General features: G+C 39.3%; 2 protein-coding genes across 5 annotated transcripts in view; one reads left to right on the top strand and one right to left on the bottom strand.

Moving 5' to 3' along the window:
• LOC129425815 (immunoglobulin kappa light chain-like) overlaps window positions 1–21,034 on the top strand; it is a 688,217-nt gene that overhangs the window by 56,246 nt on the left and 610,937 nt on the right. The window lies entirely within an intron of this gene.
• Window positions 297–20,623, bottom strand: katnip (katanin interacting protein). Of its 4 annotated transcripts, none has more exons than XM_073864283.1 (27): window positions 20,476–20,623; window positions 17,471–17,595; window positions 16,677–16,840; window positions 16,499–16,596; window positions 15,530–15,631; window positions 14,074–14,163; window positions 13,738–13,957; window positions 13,511–13,639; window positions 13,231–13,424; window positions 12,941–13,017; window positions 12,414–12,501; window positions 10,562–10,768; window positions 10,332–10,469; window positions 8,544–9,432; window positions 7,246–7,965; window positions 6,466–6,674; window positions 6,090–6,168; window positions 5,828–6,005; window positions 5,538–5,703; window positions 2,810–3,015; window positions 2,667–2,719; window positions 2,367–2,477; window positions 2,126–2,265; window positions 1,940–2,041; window positions 1,577–1,737; window positions 1,070–1,155; window positions 297–865 (listed from the first exon to the last, which is right to left on the bottom strand). In XM_073864283.1, the coding sequence occupies exons 1-27, from the start codon at window positions 20,485–20,487 to the stop codon at window positions 807–809; spliced, it is 4,803 nt and encodes a 1,600-aa protein (XP_073720384.1). In that variant the 5' UTR covers window positions 20,488–20,623; the 3' UTR covers window positions 297–806. The 4 variants fall into 4 exon arrangements, with proteins under 4 accessions (XP_073720384.1, XP_073720383.1, XP_073720385.1 ...); XM_073864282.1 differs by having other exon boundaries at window positions 10,562–10,771; window positions 20,476–20,622; XM_073864284.1 differs by having other exon boundaries at window positions 10,562–10,771; window positions 13,243–13,424; window positions 20,476–20,622.

Here is a 21,034-nt window from a genome sequence, read left to right as displayed (position 1 = left end):
CTGCCAATTTTAATTTGATTGACAGTTTCTGGTAATCATGATTATTGTGTTACTTTAAATAAAGTTAGCGTAATTAAATCTATTTGACTTGAACCTAAACAACACATCCAGACTTAACCCATAAACCTTCAATGTAACTTCTAAAAGTCTACATAGTGAGAATAAGCGATGAAAAAATTTGAATGATTTCTTTCATTTTTAATTATTAAGACAAAGACATAAATGAACCACGCTTGTGCTGTTACTGTACTAGTATTGATTTTTTTGAAGCCTTTGCTATAGAACAAAAAAAATCTAAGAAAAATTTGATATTTAATAATAATTACATTTGCTTTAATATGAGGTAAACTGGCAGTTGCATAATAAATTTGTACAGTAGTTTATTGAAAGATTGTGAAATATTTGTAGAAATATTGTGAATACTTACTGTCAGTTATGACGTCTGGACAATTTGACTTAAATATTAAAAGTAGACATAAGTTATGATATTTATATAGTAGTCATCAGCAGTATAAATGATATGAAATATGATAGTGTGCATGGTATTTTCTCCCTTTCAACTGAAATCATATCATTAAAAGGACACTTTATACAAACTTTAAAATAGTCAGGTATTGTACAGCTACTCAAAAATAAAAACCATTATACAGTAATATCATACATAAATTACATATGAACACGAGTGTGTGCACGTGTGCCGAAGTCACTGAATCTTCCAAATATTCTTAGAAAAACAAAACCTGGTCCTGTAAAGTCTTTCATGATCTGTCCGTCTGTCTGGATCAATATTTCTGTCTGTCTGGCTCTTAGTATCGCTGCTTTCCGTGTTTTCGTGCATCTGTCATGCAGGTTTTGGGCCGCAGAGCTGAAATAAAACATGAAAAAAACTTTAATGATTTTAATTTAAATGACTCTAATCTTGAGGGGAAAAAAACATCTTATAAAACTTTTCTTTGAATCTGTCCTCCTCAAAGGTTACAATTCATTAATCAAACTTTTTATTAATTAATTGTATTTTTAAAAATATGTCCTAATTATAGTGTGTTTTGTATGTGATGGTTTTGTGCACCTGGGTCAGCTGTTTGTTTCTTCTTCTGCTGGTAAATGATTTGATTTTCATTGGTCAATTTCACATCCTGGTCCTCCACATGGTTGCTGTAACGACAAACATTCAAGTGAGTTTTACTCTATGGAGACATAAATGTCTCTAACACTAAATGCATCATGGGACAAAAATGTGGTCTGAACCCCAGACTACAAATGATGGTCACATGTTTAAATTTGATGCATAACTACAACATGTTGCATAGTTGCATAACATCAGTTAATGCAAACAACATCTTTTCCCAGTTTTTTATCGACAAATCTGTACTGCAAACCAAGCTAAAGAGTCTGTCAGCAGCAGCTGTTTGTGTGGATGTGAATTGATGCTGACTTTGACATTGAGTGATCTTCTTCAGATGGATTTCATCCTTGGCTACACACATACTGATGACTGCACTGTAGTCAGTCTTTATTTAAAAGCGTCTGCCAAATGCATACATTTAATGTTCTGCAGATTCTGGTTTCTGTATACCTGATAATTGTGTTTTTCTCTCTGTTTGTGATGTGCGTGTTGTCCGTGAACAGTATGGTGTGATATGGTACAACAGGATCCAGGGTTGGCAGAATTCCCCGTGAAACGTTCTTTACACACTCCAAAATCCCATTATACACCAACAGATCATCGACAAGGAGCTAAAAACACAAACATAAACAACAAAGCAATGCACATTAAGAGAGAGGGCCAATGAGGCGACACCCGTCACGTACAAACACCGCTCATGCTCACACCTGGGTAGGGCTGAGAAATAAATTTTATCAGTAAAGCCGGTTTGGTGATTAGTACATTTACTAAACAGAGAAGCTAGACATCTACACCTGGATTAATGTAATTTACCCCAAATTCTTTGACTCCTCTCTGTGGCGTTTTGCTGTAATTCCATAATTTAATCATGGATACGGTTACTGGCTTGTCAAAGATGACATAGACACGGTTCACCTGCGAAAAAAACAAACAGAAAGAGAAATGATCAGCCAATGAATACACATTCACATTACCCAAACAAACAGTGTGTCTTCTTACCAGCCCGGGCAGCACGGGAGCGAGCCACATGTGTCGCCCATCATGTGCGTTATTGATACCGTCGATCAGTTTGTCAGGTGTGCGGACGTCTCCGATCACGTTATCTAAAACATTCACACTGTCTGGGAAAGCAGCAATGTCTGCGAGACGTCAAAGAATATTACACAGAAAGTTTGTGCTGTTGTTGGACACCAAAAGACTTGAAATATATTTTGAAGTCTTGTGAAGTTCATAAGGATACTGTTTTCATTCAATGGTATCTTTTGGTCATCCTGATCGTAGAATTCCAAGCCGTTCAGACCGATGTAGTACGGGTCGCCCCACGTGGTCAACAACTGCAGCTGAAATATGACTAACACACGTGCAGTCAAAGAAAACCACCCGTATGTGACAATACTGAAGCTTATAAGCATAAATAAACATGAAGGGTTTGTCATCAGATCAATACAGAGCGATGTTTATTACGGTATACATTTGTTTGTCCGACATTCATAAACTGCCATACGGATAAAAACTTCTAATGAGATGAAGATGAGGATACATCCACAGGGCATCAATGGAGCTTCATAATCCATACTGGCCAACTCATCTCCACTGAAAACACATACAAACATATCACCTTAAGATGTCTTGGGCTTTGGGTCCAAGTCATTATTTTATATTATTCGTCTGAAATGTGTGTACCAGTGAGTGTGTGTGTCCTCTGTGGTCCTGCTGGTCCCAGTAAATGATCTGTTATGGGAAGGGCCGCTGGTGTTGGACTGCTGATAGTCTATGAACAGAATCTCCTGTGCAAAATCAAACTGGCAGTTCCCGGGTCCCTTCCGAACGAGAAAGCCCTCGAGAGGAGAAACACAAACTCCATCCAGAAACACCTGAAGAACTTTCACCTGAGAAAAGACACGAGACGCAAGAGAAGTACAGCACTTAAATCGCACAAATCCAGAAAAACCTGAATGTTTTTTTAATTTATGATGCACGCTACAATATAAAGACGATAACAACTAGGGTTTAATATTTTTCCCGAAAATTAGATCAAATCAAATCCCGGGAAAAGACGACCCATTTCCCGGGAATCCCGGGAAATAGCTGTTTTTTTTTTTGCACAAGTAATGTATCAATATCATTCAAATATGTGTTCCCAACATGTTTTATATTATTTGTATCATTATTAGGGCAAGAAACACAGTTTATGTCCATATCAACAACGTTTTTTGCAATGATCAATTCTGCTGCGGATCAAGTGAGCTGCGTGCGTGACAGCCTGCCGTAGCGAAATGCCAGGTGGATTGTCTGTGACTTCTGAAAATCTTTAAAATTATAAAACTATAATTAAGAATAACTGAGGAATAATCACTCGAAGTTAAGCAACAATTTCTTTATTAGGGCAGGTATATTTCTCTTTTAAATAAATATAGGCTACAAGTTTTGACTACCCTAAATAAAAGCAAACGACCCACAGAAAAATGCAACTGCACGGCAATAATTAAAGACAGGGCCATGCCTATGTAGACTAAAACTGAATTTAAATAATAATTTAAAAAACTACAACAAAAGCATAAACACAAACAGTAACACTGTCGCAATAGGGCAATTTCGCGCAAAACTGCCACTTACAAGTTAAGCAACAATTTCTTTATTAGGGCAGGTATATTTTTCTTTTAAACATAAAACAATTTTAACTGAATAAAAGCAAACGACCCTCAGAAATGTGTAAATGTGCACGGAAAGATTTAAGACAGGGCCATGCCTAGGGTAAAACAGAATTGAAATAATAATTTAAAAACTAAAACAAACGCATAAACAGTAACACTGCTGCAATAGGGCAATTACAAGCGAAAGTGTCTATCACAACATCAGCATTGCATTTCAAACCATTTTTATTTCTCACCTTGCCCTTCATTTATTTTATTTTTTTGGAAATGTGCTTTTAAAAAGCAGAGAGCGTCGATGGACTCAGGCGGTTTCGTATTTTTGTAACAAATTGGCCGCAAATAGAGAACACTCTCTCCGCCTCCACAGATATAGTGCTAAGAGCATCAAACAGCTGTTGCAGGTGGGGTGGTCTCCTTTTGGTGGCTTCGAAGAGGGAAAACTCTTTGTTTAGAATGCTCATGAAGTCACCGTCTTTCATTTTCTCTGAGGCTGGCTTAGTGGTCATTGAAAAAGCCAGCTGCAAATCTAATCTAGCGCACGTTTATATAAAAAAATATATATAAATTTCCCGTTTCCCGTCATAACTTTTCCCGGGAATCGGGAAATAGTCTTGATAAGATTTCCCGGGAATCCCGTTTCTCGGGATTAAACCCTAATAACAACATACAATAAAAACACAAGCACATCTACCATGTTTACATCACTATCATAAACATTTAATTATGTCTATTTATACAAAAGATTCCAGCTGTAAAATCCGATAACCACAAGCGGAGTCTTGGTTAAAAATTGTTTACTGTGCATTTACTGAGGCGGCAAAAATGAGCTATTCATAGTTGGACGCTTAAAATTTTTGATTTTACTTCATTCACACATGAAATTCTAGTCATTCGAGACATCCATGCGAAAATTGTGAGAGGCTTCTGCTACTCTGCTCACTTCCTGTAATCACATCACTACTAGAGCAAGCTCCTGATTTCTTAACACGGCATGATTTTCCGACAAAGTTTAGATTTTTCAACTTGCGCGTTTCCCACAGCAATGCTCAATTCACGTCGCTAAACATCTCATTTGCGCCGTGAGACCTCCAGACGCGCATCTTTACATTGACTTAACATTGAAATCATTAGCGCCAGACGCTCTATTCGCGTTTGGTGTGAACGCAGCATTAGGCGTCCATAATTTTTCGTAATTTATTGTCATGTGCAGATTCTATCCCATAGCTTATGCGCAGGCTGTGCTTAGCTTGACGCGCACCTTGCCAAAATTGTATCAACAGGTCCGTTCTGCTGTGATTGGTCCACTAGAAAATTCTATGTCACATTTCATAGGCATTTCCGCTTACGACGGAAAGAACAAAGATAACTCAAACTGCAACAAAAGTTGCTGTCTATTACCTTCATCACTGCTGGTGTTCTCAAAGTATACACAACAATCTGCTGCTTCTTCTTTGTTTGTGGGTTTACTGGCCAAGCTGCTTCTTCTCTGACTACTACTGTGGGTTACACCCGTTTATACTGCCTACTAGCGTTCAGCACGTGTAATTGCACGTCGACACGGATGACGGCGCTGAAGTATAAATGCGTAGGAACTACGCACGACTATAATAGGCCTTTCAAGGGTGTTTAAATCAGTGGTTTCGCAAACTGGGGGCCCATCATTGAGCCAGGGGAATCCAGTTTTAGGACGTTAAAAAAAATACATTATATCAAATTATATCAAATTAACTAAACATCAGGAAAATAAGGCTACTCACCCCCCTGTAAGAGTCTTCAGGAGATTTATTATAGTTCCATATTCTGAGTCCAGCGATGGTGTGCTGCTGCCCGAACCGCACGGTGAGTTTGTGATCATAACCTGATGTGTACGGTATCAGCCACATGTGCTTATCATCCATTGTGATATTCACCCCATCAAATAATCTGAGACACAGAGATAGACAGAGCGAGAGAGAGATGCTTTACAAACACCCCAAAATTATTTTAATATGATATACAGCCTGTATGAGAGAGAAAGAGATAGAGAGAGAGATATGGGTTCACTGACTTATCCAGAGTACGAAGGTCATTGCTATATTCAGGGAGGTCGTTGAGGTCACGAGGTGATGCGGTTACCATGGAGACATCAATAGGGATACTATCACCCCCTTTACCAACAACCTCTAACCCTGTTAAACCTATATAGTGAGGATCACCCCATGACATCACCAGGTTCATCTGCAGGGCTACACAAACACACAACAGAATGAAGCATTAAGGACGTATTTGGGGTCGATTTTGGCCAAATTGTCGTTTTTTTGGGTACTAACTGCTGCCAGTATAAAGTCCAGTTGTCTCTTCTCCAGCATCGGCACTTGATTCTTCGGCAAGAGTCTGGTCCAGTCTCATCTGACAACAAACACATAAGATTAAACATTTAATGACTTTATACAGGCAGCAACAAAAACTACATTGATTGAATTACAAGAGTCGATTCATTAAAAAGAATCGGTTCATAAGAGTCATTTGTTTGGGAATCAGTCAACACTCATCACGCTATGCGTTTAGTGTAATACTGAAAACAAAGTAAAAGTAATCCAGTACGGTAGTCGTTCATCATTCAATCATAGTCCATCATTCAGCATATTTCTACTTCAGTAGTATCACACACAACCTAAAACAAACCCAACAAGCGAAGACACACACCAGAGAGTTGCTTTCTCTAAATCCAGCTTGTGTAAAAGGTCTTTCCTCTCCTTCACCATCAGCCGTCCGCGGCCGCTGCAGTTCTTCTTCCTCTACGCCCGAGCCGCCCATCTCCGGTTCACCCCTAAACGTGTCATCAAACTGAGCCATCGCCTCCAAGATGTCATCATCCGTCGTGAAGAGAATAGTGTCACCAAACTGATCCAGTGCTGAAGAAAAACAATATATTGAAGGTAGAGTCAATATTCAGGGTTCACACACTTTAGTTAACTTCAAATTCAATGACTTTCAAGGACTTTCCAGGTCCAATACCCTCAAATTCAAGGACTAATGTGGGGACACATTTCAAGTGAGAGCAGGGTTACATCGTGTTACCTTTTTAAGATACATTGATACAGTTCCCTTTTGAGGGAACTCGCGCTGTGTCACTGCGGTGGTGACACTTTGGGGACGCCTCCAGGGGTAAGTGCGTCTGAATGTGTATATCAAATTCAACCAATGGTGAAGCTTAACGACAAAGACAGGGTGAGCGGGAGTCAGGAAGTATATCGCTATCTGAAACATGGCCAAAGATGGCATTACAGGGACGAATAAAGTATGGCAAGGGAGACGCAGCATCTCGGTCCCTTCTCAGGGAACAACAGTTAAATACGTAACCTGAGACGTTTTCTTGTGTCAAACACAACTATGCAAAAAGCATTTTGGTGTGAATCAACATTCGCATACAGATCTACGAATCATTCCCAGAAAATACGATCAACTTCAAGCGCTCAATCATACCTCCTGAGAGAGTTCCAGAAGCTTTGGCGATCTCGCCTTTGAAAATGAAGCGACCATCAAGAATCATTTCCATTTCTCTCGCTCCTCTGAACGAATGTATCCTGGATTTGTTGTAATTCCAAACCCGAATCATTGCGAGGCAACACTTAACGCCAAGATCCATGGAGATGACGTGTTTGCGGCCAGGGGTGAATGGAGCCAACCACAGGTGCATGTCGTCCTGTGTCCGATTAACACCGTCGATCAGGTTGGTAACGACACGTGGGTCTTTCCCATAGCCAGGAAGAACGTTAATATCCGGAGGGTCGGCCGTGACGTGGACGGGTGTGACCGGCTCACCGCTTGAGGTGAAAATCTCGATCCCGTTGAGCCCGACGTAGTGCCGGTCGCCCCACGTAGACGTGATGTTAATGATGAGGTGACGTCCTTGCGGTAGAACTGGGATTTCGAAGTCTTCGTCTGGGTCGCGTTGGTCTTCTTCAAGGTCATCCGAATCTGGAAGCATAGGGGCGGATGGGGGACGGGTAGTGACGGGGGTCGGGTGTGACTGGCGCTGAACGAACTCATCAAAAATATCTCCCTCCAGTGCCATGTTAGAGATTCTCCCGCGTTGACACTGGTTGAATTTCGTTAATGAGTCCCAAGATTCCATTAATGGATCGTCCGGTTGACACCAATGTTTCGGTCTTCTGTTGCGGCCAGACGCTGCGCCACTTTCCTCTATGATAACAAGAAGAAATATTTTTATAAATGTTAAATGTGTATAAGATATAATTACAAACAGTGACTTGGTATTTTATGTAGTTTAATGCTGCGTTCAGACCAGCCGCGCAGAGGCGTCAAGCGGGAATGATTTCAATGTTAAGACGCGCATCTGGAGGACTCGCGGCACGAATGAGGCATTTAGCGAGGCGCTGTAGACGCGATTCCGCCTTATTCATGGGTCTAGTTCGCGCAAATGGCGTGAATTGAGCATTGCCGCGGCAAGATTTGAACTTTGGCGGAAAAACACACCACTTTAACCAATCAGGAGCTTGCTCTAGTAGTGACGTGATTACAGGAAGCGAGCGGAGTCGCATAAGCCCCTCCCATGATGCAAATTTCCATGTGAATGTCTCGATGACTAGAATTTCATGCACGCCTTAACGCACAAATGAAGCGAGAAAGCTCAAAATGTTTAAGCGGCAAACTAGACGTGGAAGATGCGAATTTGACGCCTCAGACAAGATTTACATGATGGTTGGCTGCATTAGCATTAGCATTAGCATCCACACCAAGTACTGTTTTAAGAGAAGCACCTGTTGCAGTGATGTCATTGCTGGAGTTCACTTGTTTTCGGTTTTGAGATCTCCTTCCACTGACGGGTCGTTCCGCTCTCTTGATCCGTTCATCCCACAGGTCCAAATCCCGGTCCATCCGATTACGCGAGTGTCGCTCTGTATACAACCGTGTGTCTTCTTCCAACTCTAAACTCTGATCTTTCTGCAATTTTACCTCTGATCTACAGTGTAGTCCCAAATCTGGGCCGAATTCACCCGATGTTCCCCTTTGAACCCTCTGGCCGGACGCATCTTTACAGACACGCACTGGATTGCAGGATATGTCAGGAATCACTGAGTGTTTGCTTTCGACTGTAGTCTGAGGTTGGAGCCAGGGTGGGAGATCTCGCTCCTGACAGCCTTCAACTCCGTCCGCCGTGGTCCGATTCAGCGGCTGAAGCCAGTGTGGTATCCGACTTGAGGACGGCTGTGTGGTCACAGTCTTTAGTTCTGGATACTCATCCTTCTGCTGAGTCGGCAAAGCGAGGTCAAAAAGAGGAGAGTCCATGTTTAGTGAGTCTCTCTGCATTGAAGCCCCAACGTTTCCGGGGTTAACCGGGTGAGCGGCGCTTGTATCTGATTGTTCGTCTTGATCCCGGGTTGTTTCTTCTATTGGATCGAAGCTGGAATCTGATTGGCCAGCATTGGACTCTTGAGATTTGGGGTTATTGTTATGAGGGCTCCAGTTTTGCGGGGTTCGTCCTGATGACAGGTTTGGAGAGGTGCACTCTGGGGGATGTAGTTCTTGGAGTTCAATAGAGTTGCTGTAGTCGAAAACCTGATTCCCACAACCTTTCTCCAGCTGACCCTCAAACACCAGAGTGCTGTTCACATACAGACGAACATGACGAGCACCCACATCCAGATCCTATAAGGAAAAACATAAAGATATTTTATTGGATCACATAAAAAGGATGTGTTACAAAAGTAAAGTTATACACAAATAAGAAGAAACAATAAAGCTGCCAAAATAAATTGATTGAATACTGCATGAATGATACATTAATATTACAATGAATTGTTTATCGATCTAAGAGTTTCTGTTGCAATGTCAAACTGAATTCTCCTTCATGGATGAAAGGATCTGTTGAATGAATAATATTAATAATAATAATAATAATTTAAAACCACTAAATTTAAATAATACACCTCTCCTTAGTAAGCTGTCTGATGCCGTGTCATTCATATCCATACAATGATGCTAGCATTAGCAAATAATGCTAAACAGTACTACATAGACTGCTAGTAAGATACTGCTAATGCAACATAGAGCAACACAAACAAGCTTACATAAACACAATGTAGGAGTCTCAGCCTACCGTTGTAATAATTCAATCTTCCTGTTTTAGTTTAGTAGACAGTGTGAGGTGACCAGACTGTGTGTAGATGAGATAAACTCAACTAATCCTTACTGCTAATCTCAAACTGCACCATACACACACACACACACACACACACACACACACACGCACACGCACATGCATACACACACACACACACACGCATACACACACACTCACTTCGCATAAACATGCAAACAGGCACACGCACACACTCATGCATGCACACACACACACACACACACACACACACACACACACACACACACACACACACACACACACACACACACACATACACACACACACACACACGGACAAAACAACTCTTGCACATACAGTACACACACGTAGGCACATGCAAACACACATGCACGCACACACACACACACACAGTGTGCGAATCCAGTCCTGATGTACTACTCACACTGAGATTTCGGTTATAATTCCAGATTTTAATTCGGGAAATGCTGAAATCCGGAGAGTGATCCACATTCCTGATGATGAAGTACAACTGGACGGGTGGGTGAAACAGACACTTCCACATGTGTCGCTCTTTTGTCGTCTAAACACAATAAAGCCATTTAGAAATAAAAACTTCTGAAAAAAATATTTTTTGGCATGTAAATGAATCTCATATCTTATACAAAGACGTACTTTTGTTTTTCCATTGACGAGTGCGGTGAGATTTCCGGGCTGTTCGGTGTTCCGGATGTCCAGGTCGTGTGGTGAGACGTAGAGTTTTTGATTTTGTGGACAGAAGAACTGAACTTCTGTGAGCCCGACCTGACCCGGGTGACCCCAGTTTGACAAAATCTCCATGGTAACGTAAAGGGTGGATGTCACCTGCATAGATGCTTCTTCCTGCTAATGATAAAACAGAGACAATAGTGTTCATCAAGCAGCTATTTGAACTTGTTAACCAATAGTTAGTTACCTTTGGCTGGTAAACGGTGTCTTAAGAACTAGTCTAACCACCTCCTAGCAATTAGTTAGGATTAATCTCTTACTTTTCTTACAAATTAGACCAATTTTCCTTCTTATGTAACTGTCTTAATTTAGTTATGACCGGCCTTGAAATTTGATGAGTAACTTGCAAGACTGGTGTAAGCAGTTTATGCAGTTTGTTTGCCACATCAACTTGGTTTAAGAGGTAGAATAAGTGGCAGAATGTAGCATCTATTTACATATATATATATATATAAGGTCTGAGGTGGAGCATATTCATATCTATGGTCCAAGCTGTGCGACTGAGTAGAGGCGTAGACTTATTTGCATATTCATATCTATGGTCCGAGATGTGCAATTAAGTAGAGACTGGACTAATTAGCATATTCATATCTATGGTCCAAGATGTGCAATTAAGTAGAGGCTAGACTAATTTGCATATAAATTTCTATGGTCCAAGATCTGTGATTAAGTACAGGCGTAGAGTTATTAGCGTATTGATATCTATGGTCCAAGATGTGCAATTAAGTAGCGGCTTACACTAATTAGCATATTAATATCTATGGTCCAAGATGTGCAATTAAGTAGCGGCTTACACTAATTAGCATATTAATATCTATGGTCCGAGATGTTTGATTAAGTAGAGGCGTAGACTAATTTGCATATTCGTATCTATGGTCTGAGATGTGCAATTAAGTAGAGGCTAGACTAATTAGCATATTCATATCTATGGTCCGAGATGTGCAATCAAGTGGAGGCGTAGAGTAATTAGCATATTGATATCTATGGTCCAAGATGTGCAATTAAGTAGCGGCTTACACTAATTAGCATATTAATATCTATGGTCCGAGATGTTTGATTAAGTAGAGGCTTTGACTAATTTGCATATTCGTATCTATGGTCTGAGATGTGCAATTAAGTAGAGGCTAGACTAATTAGCATATTCATATCTATGGTCCGAGATGTGCAATCAAGTGGAGGCGTAGACTATTTTGCATATTCATATCTATGGTCGAAGATGTGCAATTAAGTAGAGGCTAGACTAATTTGCATATTTATATCTATGGTCCAAGATGTGCAATTAAGTAGAGGCTAGACTAATTTGCATATTCATATCTATGGTCCAAGATGTGCAATTACGTAGAGACTAGACTGATTTGCATATTCATATCTATGGTCTGAGATGAGCGATTAAGTAGAGACTAGACTAATTTGCATATTCATATCTATGGTCCAAGATGTGCGATCAAGTGGAGGCGTAGACTATTTTGCATATTCATATCTATGGTCGAAGATGTGCAATTAAGTAGAGGCTAGACTAATTTGCATATTTATATCTATGGTCCAAGATGTGCAATTAAGTAGAGACTAGACTAATTTGCATATTCATATCTATGGTCCGAGATGTGCGATTAAGTAGAGGCGTAGACTAATTTGCATATTCATATCTATGGTCCAACATGTGTGATTAAGTAGAGGCGTAGACTTATTTGCATATTCATATCTATGGTCAAAGCTGTGGGATTGAGTAAAGTAGATAAACCAGGTCTTTTTTACTCACGTTCAGAGTAAAGCTCCCTCTGTCAGTGAGACCGGACTGATCTACAGTGTCGATCCTCTCCAGAGCCTTTAACAAACATTTCTGCTGTCTGAACACCAGTGAGAGAGAGAGAGAGAGTTTGTAAGAGATAGTATTGGCAGAGAAATACTATAATCTAACGATACATTCACACGAGACAGAAGCGTTTACGCTTGACGCAAGGCTTGTCTAAAGCGTGGCCAACAGCCAATCACAGTGGCCGTTACACATGCTCCGTTCTTCCATAAACGTAATTGGCTGGCTCTGGCTAGGTTATTTGCATAAGGTGATCTGATTGGCTAATTGCCGCTTGAAAAGTTGAGAAATGTTCAACTTCTGCCCCGAGCAACGGCAGTGATGCGGCGCCGATGGATCCACAATTCAGTTCGGCAACGCATGACGCCATTAAAAGTGAATGGGAAGTGTCAACGCTTATGCCCCGTGTGAATGTACTGTAAAAGAACACATCACAAAGCATTATGGGTGTATAAATGTGTATGTTACTATACCTTGGTTCCATGATAGCGATTCTCTGCATAGCTCTGATAACCCCATTATGATCTTCATCGTCATCATCCTCCTCATCCTACTCCAAAGAAACAGACAAAAATGTATAATTTTCTTGTCATCTTAAGTCAAAATCTGTGTGTATATAATTTAGGCCTTATCAATATAACATCTCCAGTTAATGAAATTAGTTAATCATTTATTACAGTTAAACTCATGGGCCAAGATTCATAATCGTTCATGAGCACAGCGACTGTACCATGACTGTTAATACTGTTATTAATACATTTACATAAAGCCGTACGGATGTGTGATGGCGTGCACTGCTCTCTCCTCCCCGCTCACGTGTGTAAACTCTGTGATCAGGTGTTTGTGTGTTTTCTCTCTGCAGGGCCTGCAAGACGCTGGCAGCCGTCTCATCCGAATCTCTCTTCTCCTGCACTTTACGAGTCGCAGACAGGGGGCGCTCTGGGCGACTACACGACCCTATGATGAAAAGAGAGATTATTTACAATTACAGTTTACCACCACAAGTACACATTTGCAGGTATAGTGTGAATGAAGTCTCTAACATGAAGCGTCAGGTCTACTCTCAGACGCTCTCTCTGTTTGTCTCTTCACAGTGATGGGTTTGGTAGGGATGTACGACTCAACGTTTTCTTTTCTTTTAGCCGAGAGAGAGCGCTCAATCTTTCTTCCACCTATGCACACAAAACACAAAAAAAACTTAAAGGCACCGTTCACAAAATGATAGCGAGTAAGATAATACAAAATTGTCATTTTTTTTGGGGTGAATTACCTTGAGGGGAGGGACTAAACTCCAGCATGATGAGGTCACCATGGCTGAGCTGCTTGTTGATTGGCTGATTTGTGGGTTGGGCAGAAAGTGTGATGTCAGGAAGGCTGTCACTGCTCTCCTCTCTTTCAATCTGTTCCTCGATCCATTCCTCATCCGATTCTTCTCCGGCTGAGTCCCGAGTGCTGCGGCCGACGCTCACCTCCAGGCTTCGTCGAAGTGCCTAACACACAAATATACACACACAGTCACCATATTAACCTAAACTAACACATACAAATCATTAATGATGTCAACATAGAGTAAAATGTTTGTATGTGTGTGCGTGTGTGAGCTTACCTTGACCTGATCAGGATTGAGAAGAACTCTGTCGACAGTATCTGGTTCACTGCGTGACTGCAGACCAAATGTGCGTTTTTCTCGAGGAGACTGACACAGAGAATCACATTGGCATTATAACCAAACATTTGAAACACATCTTTACCTTGAAAACTGTTTAAGGGGTGGTCACACTAGACTTTGAGCATGCAAAGATATTTTTTAGATGTTACTGTAAATATGGGCGTCCATCTTTGCGAATGGTCACATGTCTCCACGTCATATGAATTTGTTGGTCAGAAAATACCAGACTTTTACTTTCGTACGTAGCAAAACATCTTCGGACAAGATTGCATTTCCGATCTGACGCACTCGCATTGGTATGAATTAACTCAATGGAACAAAAAGTGTAGTGTGACCGCCCCTTTAAAATGGCTACTAGAGCTGCATGTGCATAAAATATTTGCATACCGCAATGGTTTTCAATAACTGAATGATTCTAATACTTCAAAAGGTTAAGTATAGTCAAAGTTTTAGGTTGATGCAGATCGCCAAGACAATTTTTTCCAGAAACAATGTAATACGGATGTGTTTGCATATGTTGGTTATATAATTTCATTTAATTTCACAAACTTTATTATACTGTTTCCCTTTTTTTGGCAAGTTATCAAATTTTCCTCAATATCCTGCAGCCATAACAGTTAATGTTATGTTTTAGAAAAAATTGTATACACACTGTGCAAAGTATATAAATTAAAATATATTTATATGATTTTTATGCTTGAAAGTTTTAATCCTCATCTAATTTCATTGAAAGATAAAAATAAGAATAATATTATTTTTTTTTTGGAACTTATATTATTTTAAAAACAACATGATAGTGAAAAACTACTAAATTAACTTTTGTGGCTAAAATCTTTTAAAACATGCAAATTGTGATGTAATACTTTGAAAAGCATATTAAATACTTCATATGTATAGTAGATATCATACAGTGTTAACTCTTTCCCCAACAGTGACAAGTTATCTCATCAATTAAAAGAAAACGCTTCCCTGCCAACGAGGAGATTTTAGCGGTAATCTATATTTCCCTTATTATCCACTAGGTGGCGCTCTTACCCAACTTATAAAACACTAAAGCATCCACTGACTTAAAAACGGTAAAAACTCTGTGCATGTTTTGATCATTGTTATAAATTTGAGTTCTATTAAAAGTCCTTTACAAAAATACAATTATCTCAGCTTTTTGCTTTAAAATTGGTATTTTTGAAAAAACCTACTCATATTTGAGAGGTGATAAAAAGAGACCAAATGAAGGTAGGAGTAAAGTTTTTTATTTTTGAAAGTAGAGAGTCTTTCATTTGATATATTGTATGTTTAAATACTTAAAGCACATTTTCTTGAAACCATTAAACTTTTGTGAAAATCATAAAAAATGGTGCTGGTTGTTCATTTTAATTTTGTAATAAGTGCTTACCTCCATATCAACACTCTCGCACAACTCAAAGTCATCTGAGTATTTGTGTTCTGGTGAAATCTTCACTTTATTTCCCGTCTCAGTGCAGATATACACTGATTCCTACAGTCACATATAAACACAAGGAGAGATTTATCCAGTGAAGTTAATGTGCTAGGTTCAAATCTTATTGGTTTTCATGCATGATGATACGAAACACGCATATGACTCACAACTACGCACAACATCAATGAACCAATGAGATTTGGCATTAAAGAAGATATTTTGATAAATGATGATGAAGATATTTTGATAAATGATGATGAAGATATTTTGATAAATGATGAAGAAGATATTTTAATAAAGGATGAAGAAGATATTTTGATGGTAAGCACACAGTTGTAAGTCAGTGGATACATTCAGCTGTCTGCTTACCATCATTTATCAAAATATCTTCTTCTGTGTTAATCAGATCAAAGAAATTCATACAGATTTACAACAACATGAGGATGAGAAAATTATGACAGAATTTTCATTTTTGGGTGAACTATCCCTTTAAGATAGCCTTTTGTAAACCCCTGGTGGTTTGCAAGGGAATTGCAGGGTGTTCGTGAGTTGATGAAAAAAATTAAATACAATTAAAGAATACAATCCAAATCATTTAAAAATAAAAAAATCTAAATATTTACAAAAATATATATTTTATTCGTTTATCATGTGACCAATAACACAACACTACAATATATCAGAAAACTGAGAACTCATGCAAAATGGGCAGATACGTTTCATGTGGCAATAAAAATTAATGCTAAGATAAAAGTTAAACATGCACATAGGCTAATAAAAGATTTTAAAAATGGGTGGGGGGGATTGAAGTAAATAATTTAGGTCAAGGGGGTTTGCCTGACCTAAAAAAGTTTGAAAACCCCTGATTGAGAATGAGTAAATTCGTTTAACAAAGCCATAAAGGTTAAAGCAATGTGTGTGTACCTGCACCCATTGTCGTCTCTGTGTTTTCTCGGGTGCTGTTCGACTCCGTTGTTTTTGTGAATCTGGATCAGATGTCTCTTCGCTCAATCTGGAGGAATCTACAGGAACAGAGATACTTTATCTGACACAGCAGGTCACATGAGGTTATTGTGTGTTTATCAGTGTATCGAGCGTTTACCCGCGGTCCGTGTGCTCCGGTGTGCTGGTGGAGGTCGAGCGGTTCTCCTGCACGATCGGCTGTTGTTGCTCACATGAGCTCCGTTGATGAAAAGGTTAAACCCCTGCTCCAAAAGCTCCAACTCCTCCTGACGGGGATCTTTCTTCTGCAGTCGCCTCAGAGCCCTCACAAACACAAAATAATAGGTTACGTAATGCTCAACCTTAAATCTCTCTGATGTTCAGGCAGATATGGCTCAGGTAACTTCAATGCAGGCCTATGAGATTATATTGTCTGTAATAACATTAGCGTTAAAGTCAAAAAAAGTAAAGTGAAACGCTAGCTTCTAGTATTCGTGGCATTATAAAATAAAGCCCTGATGCCAGATGTCTATTAAATTGAATCATTGTTAATATACAGGTATAAAGTGGGCAGCATTATAACATGAAATACCACGAGATTTACACTGCTTGTACATCTGTGTCAATGATGTGACAATTAAAGTAACTCAAGAATGATTCAGCTTTCTGAACCCGTACCCAACACTGTGAAAAGATCACACATTTTCTCACAGGAGCCCATTAATAGCATCTGGGTTTAAAGGCTACACAACACTCACTCAATATCTCTGTCCAATTAAAACGGTCCGGTAGAATTTCACTCGACTGTATTATCAGCCAATCAGAGCAGCTCATTAATGGGTCCAATTGTACATTGACACGCAGACGTTTGTATGTGTTAGACTCTCTGTCTGTAATTGTAGCCATGTTTTAACCTGAGCTCGGCATACTTAACCTATTTTTGTGTTATCTGACCTGTGTTTGGTGAATTTGTGTTCGAGTGTCTCATCCAACCTGTTTTTCTGCTGCAGGTTGATTAAATATTCATCCAGTTTCTCCTCAGTGGAGGAGCGTTTTCCTCCCCTGCTTCTCCTCAGCTCCTGCAGAATACACAAACTCAGTCACGTTCATCTCAATGAGCTCCTCATCACCCTGAACATTACATGAAAAAATGCTGATGGACCTCTGACACAAAACTACAAAGATATAGAAAAACAGCAGAGAGAGGCAGATGTGAAACAAGAGAGGCAGATGTGATACAGATGTGATACAAAAGAGGCAGATGTTATACAACAGAGGCAGATGTGATACAGATGTGATACATGTGATACAGATGTGATACAAAAGAGGCAGATGTGATAGAGATGTGATACAAAAGAGGCAGATGTGATAGAGATGTGATACAAAAAGAGGCAGATGTGATACAAAAGAGGCAGATGTGATACAGATGTAGTACAAAAGAGGCAGATGTGATGCAGATGTGATACAATAGAGGCAGATGTGATACAAAAGAGGCAGATGTGATACATATGTGATATAAGAGAGGGAGATCTTATACAGATGTGATACAAAAGAGGCAGATGTGATACATATGTGATACAAAAGAGGCAGATGTGATACAAAAGAGGCAGATGATATACAACAGAGGCAGATGTGATCCAGATGTGATACATGTGATACAGATGTGATATAAAAGAGGCAGATCTTATACAGATGTGATACAAAAGAGGCAGATGTGATAGAGATGTGATACAAACGAGGCAGATGTGATAGAGATGTGATACAAAAGAGGCAGATGTGATAGAGATGTGATACAAAAGAGGCAGATGTGATAGAGATGTGATACAAAAGAAGCAGATGTGATACAGATGTGATACAAAAGAGGCAGATGTTATACAAAAGAGGCAGATGTGATCCAGATGTGATACATGTGATACAGATGTGATATAAGAGAGGCAGATCTTATACAGATGTGATACAAAAGAGGCAGATGTGATAGAGATGTGATACAAAAGAGGCAGATGTGATAGAGGTGTGATACAAAAGAGGCAGATGTGATACAGATGTGATACATCTGATACAGATGTGATATAAGAGAGGCAGATCTTATACAGATGTGATACAAAAGAGGCAGATGTGATAGATATGTGATACAAAAGAGGCAGATGTGATACAGATGTGATACAAAAGAGGCAGATGTGATACAGATGTGATACATCTGATACAGATGTGATATAAGAGAGGCAGATCTTATACAGATGTGATACAAAAGAGGCAGATGTGATAGATATGTGATACAAAAGAGGCAGATGTGATACAGATGTGATACATCTGATACAGATGTGATATAAGAGAGGCAGATCTTATACAGATGTGATACAAAAGAGGCAGATGTGATACAGATGTGATACAAAAGAGGCAGATGTGATACAGATGTGATACAAAAGAGACAGATGTGATACAGATGTAATAAAAGAGAGGCAGATGTGATACAAATGTGATAGAAAAGAGGGAGATGAGATACAAATGTGATACAAGAGAGGCAGATGTGATACAGATATGATAGAAAAGAGGCAGATGTGATAGATATGTGATACAAAAGAGGCAGATGTGATACAGATGTGATACAAAAGAGGCAGATGTGATACAGATGTGATACAAAAGAGGCAGATGTGATACAGATGTGATAAAAGAGAGGCAGATGTGATACAGATGTGATAGAAAAGAGGCAGATGAGATACAGATGTGATACAAGAGAGGCAGATGAGATACAGATGTGATAGAAAAGAGGCAGATGAGATACAGATGTGATACAAGAGAGAGAAAGAGAAAGATGTATCAGAAAAACAGGGAAACAGGTCTAATAGACCAGTGGTTCTCAAACTGGGGTCCAGGGCCCTCAGGGGGGCCGCGAGATGGTGCCAGGGGGGCCCCAGTTTTATGACATTTTTATAACAAATTTGTTCTAAAACGTAACATTTAATAAGACAAAACATATTAAAGTATACAAAGTAGTGCTGTTGGTTAGTAGCCTTATTTTTTTTAGGTTTAATTATAATGTAAAGTTTTAGAACTGTTTTTTTCATACATTTTCTTTGAGGGGGCCGCTAAGGAATGCACCGTACACAAAGGGGGCCGCACGCTGAAAAAGTTTGAGAACCACTGTTATAGACAATAGACAGACAGATGTGAGACAGACTGGGAAAGCCTTACAGATTCTGAGATGCTTTTCAATTACAGCACCTGGATGCTAAAGAGGAGATTAAGAAAAGAAGAAAGAGCAGAAAAAGACAGAAAAAGAAAGAAGTGTAAGAGTGACAATACTTTAAAATAAACAACATTTGTTTCTGTCATATGGCTCACTGCATATGACAGCTTATTGCATACACATAAACAACAAATGTATTAAAATTATTCATCAATGTAAAATGTAATGTTTTTAAACTTTAAATCCATTGTATATTTAACAAAGGCGAATAGATATTAAACAAGTAAAAATGCTGGGGAAATTACTGGCATAATTTTATACAACATTGCCAAAACATCAATATACACAAAGTAAACAGTAACAAATGAAATCTATATAAAATTAAGGATTAATAGCATGTCAAATAGCCTTCACAACAATATTTAATATCATTAATATAATTTAATACCAGCAAATGTATAATGCAAGCAAAAGCTTATCATCAAAAAGTACGACTTGGCTATATTCAACAAAGGTTAATAAATCTGATAAAAAGCAGTTACACGTCTTAGTAAAACAGCAGTTAACCTGCCCTGGCTTAACCTATTCCTAAAGATATTTAACCACTGATGAGATCATAATGACACATGATGAAAACTAGCCTCTCAGCTAACAGCACACATAAACTCTCACCGCCGCTGAAATCTAACATATAAATCACTCTGTCTGCGTCAGTGTCCCTTTAGAAACACCTGAAATAAAGCTGTAGGATAAAAGAAAGCTTTAGACTCACAGTCCATGACATTTCTCTGTAGAAATCGCTCTTCTGTTTGCTCGAGTCTCTCTGTGTTTTTGCGTCCAGTGACGACTGGTAACCAGGAGAGGCGCCGACCAATCACAACGCGTTGTTAAGACAGCTCCCGCCCACCTTGAGAGATGGCGACCAATCACATTGCGCCTCCCGTGGATGCTGCTGCGCGTTTGTAACGGAGAAGAACGACGACAAATCACCGCCCGCCGTTGACACCGCTGCGGATGACGTTGTAACGTATAAAACTATAAAGTTAGACCTAAAAAGTTACAAATCTGTACAGGTTAGAAAACGTTTCTTTGATTTTCGACTAATAATTATTCATATTAATTATCTATTATTTCATTTTTAAATATCATTATTATTTTAATTATTTTGGATGCATCATATGAAAACAACATAAAAATCTGTAATGTATTTGACTTTGAATAACTAAAAATTAACAGGACGGAATCTACCAGACAACATAACTCATCTTAGAAGCAAACCTGCTGCTGTCATAAACATCAGATCGCGTATGGGTCATTATTTTTCAGCTTTT

Source organism: Misgurnus anguillicaudatus, chromosome 25 (genome assembly GCF_027580225.2).
Source record: "Misgurnus anguillicaudatus chromosome 25, ASM2758022v2, whole genome shotgun sequence".
Lineage (NCBI taxonomy): Eukaryota > Metazoa > Chordata > Actinopteri > Cypriniformes > Cobitidae > Misgurnus > Misgurnus anguillicaudatus.
This window is presented reverse-complemented; position numbering and strand designations above follow the sequence as displayed.

Bases quoted from the DNA above. Each gene is read 5' to 3' on its own strand.
- katnip (XM_073864282.1), bottom strand. The intron at 13,640-13,737 runs GTAATTCACCCC...TTGTGTGCATAG, and splicing joins GTTTAGTCCCTCCCCTCAAG to GTGGAAGAAAGATTGAGCGC. The intron at 2,266-2,366 runs GTATCCTTATGA...GACGTCTCGCAG, and splicing joins GATACCATTGAATGAAAACA to ACATTGCTGCTTTCCCAGAC.